Source organism: Camelina sativa, chromosome 5 (genome assembly GCF_030686135.1).
Source record: "Camelina sativa cultivar CO46 ecotype springtype chromosome 5, ASM3068613v1".
NCBI lineage: Eukaryota > Viridiplantae > Streptophyta > Magnoliopsida > Brassicales > Brassicaceae > Camelina > Camelina sativa.
Genome location: NC_141884.1, coordinates 11,740,855 through 11,748,604, shown reverse-complemented (window position 1 = coordinate 11,748,604; position 7,750 = coordinate 11,740,855). Strand labels below are relative to the sequence as shown.

The following is a 7,750-nucleotide window of genomic DNA, read 5'->3' as shown; positions in this document are numbered from 1 at the left end:
ATTTTCAGCCAATTGAGAGGTATAATTAAGTTTATATACTTTATTATATATATAATCCACAAAAATTCTCATATATTTGTGTTGGTCTTGTATATATAGTATGTTCGAGGATTTTATTGGTGCAAAATATCCAGGACTTTCGGAAAAAAAACTCTCCACCAAAAGAGCTGACGAATATCATTTATGGGTTAAAGATTATGTATGTCTTTATTTAATCCTTATGTAAAATATTTTTATTATATATTATAAATAATTCTAATATAATATTGTGACTAATATGCAGGTTTCTTACTGGAACGCCCCAAATCCATTTCCTACCTGGGTTCAAGAGATAGTGCATAGACCTTTGAACAAGGTCAAAACATGGCCAATGTATTTTACAAGAGGCTACTTATTTCATACACGTGATCATGGTGTTGGACGAAAGACTTGTAACTATGGAGTCTGTGTTAAAGGTGAAAATTACATTGATGCATCCGATGCAGCGGATTTCTACGGGACTTTAACTGATATCATAGAACTCGAGTATGAGGGGATGGTCAATTTGAGAATCACACTTTTTAAGTGTAAGTGGTATGACCCTGTTATGGGTAGAGGCACTCGAATGAGCAATGGTGGCGTTGTAGACGTTCTATCATCGAGAAAATATAATAAATACGAACCATTTATTCTAGGTACGTACATATATATATATAGATATTATTTTTTAATGTCGATAATATATATTTGTGTTGATATTCCTAAACAGCCTCCCACGCGCATCAAGTTTGCTATATTCCCTACCCATACACAAAGAAACCAAGGAAGGAATGGCTCAATGTTTTAAAAGTTAATCCAAGGGGAAACATTGCAGGAGAATATGAGAACAAAGAACCAACTCTTTTGCAAACAGAAAATGATGATGCTGTATTGGTGACAACTATTGAAGATCTGGTTTTCGATAATTTAGAAGAAATAAATGAACCACTAAATCTTGATTATGATGTCGAAGATGCAGAACCAGAAGATGAATTTCAATGTAATTTATCATCTTCAGACGATGAAGTAGATGAAGACGAAGATCCTCCTAACTAATTATGCTTGTGTAAAATATTTGTATCAATTTGGATAATTATGCTTGTATCAAATATTATTAATAATTATGTTTCTATTAAAATAAATAATTATGTGTTTATATTAAATTGTAAATTATGACTAATTAGTTTCAAAATATTGAACTTTTAGTTTCAAAATATTAAACTTTTAGTTTAATTATGACTAATATTTAGTTTCTAAATATTAAAATTTTAGTTTAATTATTATGACTATTGGCGACTAATTAGTGACCAATTAGCGACTAAATTAAGAAAATATGAATTAATTAATCTCAACCCAAATAAACCCGGAAAACCAAATTAATTTCCCTCTAAACCAAAATTATTTCCCCCTAAACCAAAAAAATTTTGATTTCCCCCTACCTAAAACCTAATTTTTCCCCCAAACCCAAAACCAAAATCCCTAACTCTCCTCTTCTCTTCTCTTCGATAACTCCGAAACCAAAATCCCTAACTCTCCTCTTCTCTTCTCTTCTTCTCCTCTTCGAAAACTTTCCTCTTCCCGATTTCTCTTCTGAATCCCGATTTGCTTTCTCTTATCTGTCTGTCTTTCTCATCTGTCTCCCGATTCTCTTCTTCATGATGGCTCCAACGCAATCTGCGGCGAAGTCTGCAACTAAGGCTCCGACCAAAGCTCCAGTTAAGCGAGGAAGAAAGAGGAAGATGGACCGTAATTTCTTCCAAAGAACCGAAGGGTCGACCCCCATCAAAGAAGCGAGAAGACCAAACCCTCTACCGACACAATACAACTTTACGCCGGCAGTAGATTTGCCCCAAACACCGCAAGAGCAAGACCACGTTTTCCCGAGACCCTCACCGTCAGAAACACCACAGATCCGCAACTATCCACCGCCACAGACTCTTTTCCGGACCTCGGTGAACCAACAACGTCAGACTCAACAGCCTCTTTCGTCAGAGGAGGTCCATAACAATCCGCGACAGTCTCCACCTGATCCTCCACCACAAGACGCTCCACCGTCTCCAGCTGATAACTCTCAAGCTCAGAGCCGGCCATCATCTCATGGTAACAACTACCATGAAGGCTCTGAGGCTTCAAATCCGGAGCTCCAGGAGGACACGATTGTCACTCTAAATGCCCTGCTTAGAGTTCCAAACCGTGAGAAGTTTACAACCGTCCTCTCCCCAACACCGATGCCAAACACGACCTGGTACTCAATCTTTGATGGTTCTTAATAGGTTCTGTTTTGTGCCTATATATATGTATAAGTACTCAATCTTTGACATCTGTTTTGTGTTGGACCTATATATATGTCTGTTTGATGTTTGTTCTTAATAGGTTTTGTTTTGCGTTGGTCGTATATACATAAGTTTAAGTACTCAATCTGTTTTGACATCTGTTTTGTGTTGGTCCTTATCTGTTTTAGAACATTGACATCTTTTTTGCTGTTTTGTGTTTGCAGGTTTACTCGCGACGAAAAATCGCGACTGGTAAGGAGCATTACTAAAATTTTTACAAATAAATTTGATGGTCCATATTACAGCTGGACATGTGTGCCTCGGGACAGACAACAGAGATGGTTCATTGAGTTTGCTGTACAGTTTTCTTCTCTCTTAACCTTTTCACATATAGGTTTACTTGTTGAGTTTCCACTAACATCATTATATTGTCTTTGCTATGTAGAAAACACACACATGGGATCCTTTGATTACTGGGACAGTTCAACAGTTTTTTGAGCTCATCTGCAAACGCCGGATGAAAGACATGATTTGCAATGCCAAGACTAGTGGAGAGCGACCAATATGGATCAGAGATACTATTTGGCAAATAATGGTTGATTTTTGGGAGACTGAAGAAGCACAACAAAGGAGTGTCACCTACTCTAAAGCTCATATGTCTGATCGTGGAGGTCTTGGTCCTCATGTCCACTTATCAGGTTCAAAGTCTTATCAACAAATCCATAACGAAATGGTTAGTAACTTTTATATACCCATAAATTTTGTTTTTCTTTACATTTGGAGCTTTAAATGATGTCATAACCCTTGATTCTTTTGTAACATTGCAAGAGAAGGAATTGGGAAGACCGGTTAGTCTTGGTGAGGTTTTTATTAAGACACATACCAAGCCAGATGGTACTTATGTTGACAGGAAGGCAGAGCAAATCTCTCTCAATTATGAGAAGAACTTGCAGCAGAAGTTGTCCGACCTTGGGGAACATACTTCACAGCCTCCAGAGCTCACAGCAGATGATTACACAAACATCTTTATTCAGGTAAATATCACTTTTCACAACCCACATTAAATTATCTTTTGATTTCTACAGTCTCTTTAACGTTTGTTTTTCTCTTTGTTTTCTTGTAGTCTACTCAGAAAGATTCACGAGGAAACATGTATGGAGTTGGAAGTCTTAAGCATACTCTTCAACCTCTTCTCAACGGCTTGGCAAACCAACAACAAGAGTCTGCAATGTTTCAGTCATTGCAAGAGCAAATGAGGGAAACTCAACGTCAAATCGAAGAGCAGGCTGCTTATAATTCTCGCCGTGATGCAGAGGTTGCTGCTCGTGATGCAGAGCTTGCTGCCCGTGAAGCACTACATTTCCAAGCTGTGGCTGAGCAGAATGACAAGTTAGAGCATTTGTCCTTAGTCGAGAAGTACCTACGCAAAACTGACCCTGCCTTTATAGAGTTTATGAAGACTCAATCAGCTGAAGCAACCACAGAGCCACTCTCAACCACACTCCCTGCAACAGCTCCACCTTCAAATCCGGTTCCTTAATAGTGATGCTTTGTAGGTTAACTTCTCACCTACAATTTCATAGACCTAACTAATTAGCTTGTCTCTTTTGTTGAACTTCTCTCTTTTGTTGAACTTGTCTCTTTGTTGAGACACATGTATACTTGGTATGCATTTGTCTCTTTTGGTTTGTATATTTGTCTTGTGAGAAACTTGGTCTTTTGGTTTGTATTATAAATCATGGTTAATATGATTTTATTGCCTTAATCTTGTTTTTGTTCTAATATGACTTTATTGCCTTAATATTGGTTTCATAATATTTTGAGAAACAGGTACCAATTTCAATTTAAAACATTTATAAATTTGTTTTCCACAAAAAATTAGTCGCTAAACAAATTAAAATTACATTACTAATTTGTTTAGAATAGTAGCCAAATAGTCGTAAATCAATAAGCATGTTACGACTACGTTACGACTACAAGCAAAATTACTGTATATCATGATTAGTCGTAAATCCGTCGTAAGGGAGTCTTCAAATGTTACGACTACACTACGACTCCTTTACAACTGCCAACATAACTGCTGGTTAATCGTAACTCTGTCGTATCGTAGTCGTAATTATTTACGACTCTGTTACGACTATTTTTACGAGTACGGAATTTTGTCGTACAATAGTTGTTAAATAACGACTATTTTTACGACTAATTCTTTTACCGACTAAGGATTTACGACTACACGTTTCAGTCGTAACTGAGTCGTAAACAGCAAATTAGCGACTACTTAACGACTCTAACTGTAGTCGGGAATGGACTGTTTTCTTGTAGTGTCGAGCGGACAGAGTGTTGTAAAAAATAATTTTATTCTAGTTTGTAGTTGAAAGGTAATAGACTAAAGTAATGGGAATACTTGTATATATACAGAGATGGAATAATATTATATTATTTGGTTGGACCAGAGTACAAGAAAGTTTTCCCGTAAATATTACAACTCAGCCGTAAAGTGAATATATCAGCCATTACTCTTTCGATAACTCAGCCATAACTCACTATAACTCATTCGTAACATGACCTTTCGTTTTCCGGTATATAATAGTATAACTCAGCCGTCAAATATCATATATATCATTCATTTACCTTTAAAAATTTTCTTGTAAGTCATTACTCTCTATAACTCAGTTATAATATGTCCTTTCATTTCCCGTATATATTATAACTCAGCCGTCAAGCGATATTTTGGCGGGAAACCATAAGTTAACCTAATAATAAACGCGACCTTTCGTTTTTCCTATTGTTTTTCCTTTATATTTTCCTCATTCATATGTCTGACTCTCTTTCATCTCTTTCATCTCTTCTTCGTTTCTATTGTTTCTCTTTATCTTCTCTTAAATCACAGATCTGTCTATCTGTTACATCTTCCTATCGACATGGAAGTTGTTCCTCACATCGATGGACAGTTTTTTAGAGATGTCGAAGCGATCATCTGCGCCACTGGTCGGGAGAATATTCCGGTTCTAAACCCTGGTGTGGGTTCCTTGGTTGACAAAACCACTGTTACGTGGTTCAAGTTCCTTCACGTTCTCTCTATCGCGATTGGAGGAATACTTCAACACAACTGGTACCATGCGTGGCTGACGTACCGCTTGATTCCCTTCCACTTTAAGAGACGGTGGTTTCTCCTCCTCGCGGTAAGATCAATAAAACAAACCATATTGATATTATTCTTTACTCTTATCGTTCCTTTCCTTTAATTGTAGCGTAAATACACGTGGGATCCAAAGCATACTTTAACGGTCTGGACGCAGTTTAATTTGGTGGCTAGAACGATATTCAGATCCCAGATACGTGCTCTCAAGAGGATATGGGCGAGTGGTGGCAATAAACCCAAGATGCTGACTAGCATAGTTTGGAATGATTTGGTCGATATGTTTGAAGAATTTGGCCCAGATGACATCGGTTTCAAAAAGTGATTGTCATTGTACTTTTGTGTCGTCTTCTACATGAACTAATGAACTATGAACTACGAACTATGATTTTGTGTTTTTTTATTTTTTTTATTTCGTTTTGTTAGTACTTTCATATTAATATAAGGGAAGGGAATCAGTCGTTATTACGATATCTCAGCCATCACAGAATCATAACTCAATCATAAAATTCAATAAGTCAACCACAATATAGAATAACTCAGACATCACTTTACCGTAAAACTTTGAATAATTATTTTAAATTTAGATTTGAGTTATAATAATTTTAATTTAAATTGTCGGACAAATACTTTTACAAAAAATAAAAATGCGTGAAACGTTTTAATAATATCGAGAGACGTTTTAATACTTTAAGAAAAATAAAATTCGAAATTCGAAAAATAATTATTTAATTATTTGCAATAATATCTTGTGATAAAAAGCTTACTTTATGAATTTATTATGCGTGTGGATTTGAGCAGGCACATAATTAGTGATTTTCACGCTTCCCTAACAACACTTTTTGTAATATCGAGAGACGTTTTAATACTTCTTAGTAATCTGACAGAACAAAAGACCCAAGAAAGAAAGAAGAATACGTTTTCATATCTTCATATTATTGAGAAGAACCTAAACAATAACTCAGCCATAACGTTACCATAACTCAGCCAACCCCAAATTAGAATGACTATATAACCGACCAAACCGACCCAAACCGGAAACTAATTTTTCCATTATTTTCAGTTAATTACGGTTATATTCGGCTTGCTATCGGTTATATTAAGTTAATCGACCTAATTTGGATAACATTTGGGTTATTTATGGTTATATAGTCGTCTAACCGACACATAACCGGAAATAACCGAAAAGTAATTTCAAAATTTTTTTAAAAAATTTGAAAAATGGTTATCATATTAGTATATCCAAATTACCACCTTAAACCAAACACAATATAACCAAAACCAAACTGTTATATTAAAACCCATAATGTTGGAAATATGAAACATATATCTCTAACCCTAACCCTAACCCTTACCCTAACCCCTAAACGTCATGTGTTGTATGTTTTACACATCCTTGGTGAAAATGTGTAAAAATCAATCTTTGTCTATAATTATTACTTTTCATTGCTTATAGTGATTGTAATATTCCTTTTTTCATTCTATATTTTAATTTTGAGTTATAATAATTATAATTTACAAATATTTCATAAGTCAGCCGTTTATGTCGACAACTCAGCCGTATCAGTCAAATGTTTGAGAAATACTTTTATTAAAAAAAAAAAATTAATTCAAATTCAAATTTTAAATTCTTTTTAAATAAAAAATCGCTAAAATCTTACTTATTACGCGTGTGGTTCTTAACAGTAAACATAATTATTGTTTGTGTCTCTCCAACAACACTTTTTGTCTTCTCGAGAAGGTATATAATAAATTAATATACCGTAAACAATAACTCAGCAATAACTTTACCATAACTCAGCCAACCCCAAATTAGAATGAATAAATAACCGACCAACCGAACCAAACCGGAAACTATTTTTCCATTATTTTCGGTTAATTACGGTTATATTCGGCTTGCTATCGGTTATATTAAGTTAATCGACCTAATTTTGAAACGTTTGGGTTATTTATGGTTATATAGTCGTCTAACCGACACATAACCGGAAATAATCGAAAAATGATTTCAAATTTTTTTTTAAGATTTGAAAAATGGTTATCATATTAGTATATCCAAATTACCACCTTAAACCAAACACAATATAACCAAAACCAAACTGTTATATTAAAACCCATAATGTTGGAAATATGAAACATACATCTCTAACCCTAACCCTAACCCTAACCCTAACCCCTAAACGTCATGTGTTGTATGTTTTACACATCCTTGGTGAGAATGTGTAAAAATCAATCTTTGTCTATAATTATTACTTTTCATTGCTTATAGTGATTGTAATATTCCTTTTTTCATTCTATATTTTAATTTTGAGTTATAATAATT

At 34.8% G+C, this 7,750-nt stretch overlaps 2 protein-coding genes across 2 annotated transcripts; both read left to right on the top strand.

Moving 5' to 3' along the window:
• The first annotated feature begins 283 nt into the window (after nucleotides 1-283).
• On the top strand, nucleotides 284-1,074 carry LOC147943618 (uncharacterized). Its single transcript, XM_087512295.1, has 2 exons — nucleotides 284-674; nucleotides 749-1,074. The coding sequence occupies exons 1-2, from the start codon at nucleotides 371-373 to the stop codon at nucleotides 1,072-1,074; spliced, it is 630 nt and encodes a 209-aa protein (XP_087368421.1). The 5' UTR covers nucleotides 284-370.
• A 602-nt stretch (nucleotides 1,075-1,676) lies between these two features.
• LOC147943617 (uncharacterized) lies at nucleotides 1,677-3,831 on the top strand. The gene is made up of 6 exons (XM_087512294.1): nucleotides 1,677-2,263; nucleotides 2,516-2,648; nucleotides 2,737-3,024; nucleotides 3,122-3,325; nucleotides 3,415-3,606; nucleotides 3,670-3,831. Exons 1-6 carry the CDS (start codon nucleotides 1,677-1,679, stop codon nucleotides 3,829-3,831), a joined length of 1,566 nt encoding a protein of 521 aa, XP_087368420.1.
• The last annotated feature ends 3,919 nt before the right edge of the window (nucleotides 3,832-7,750 follow it).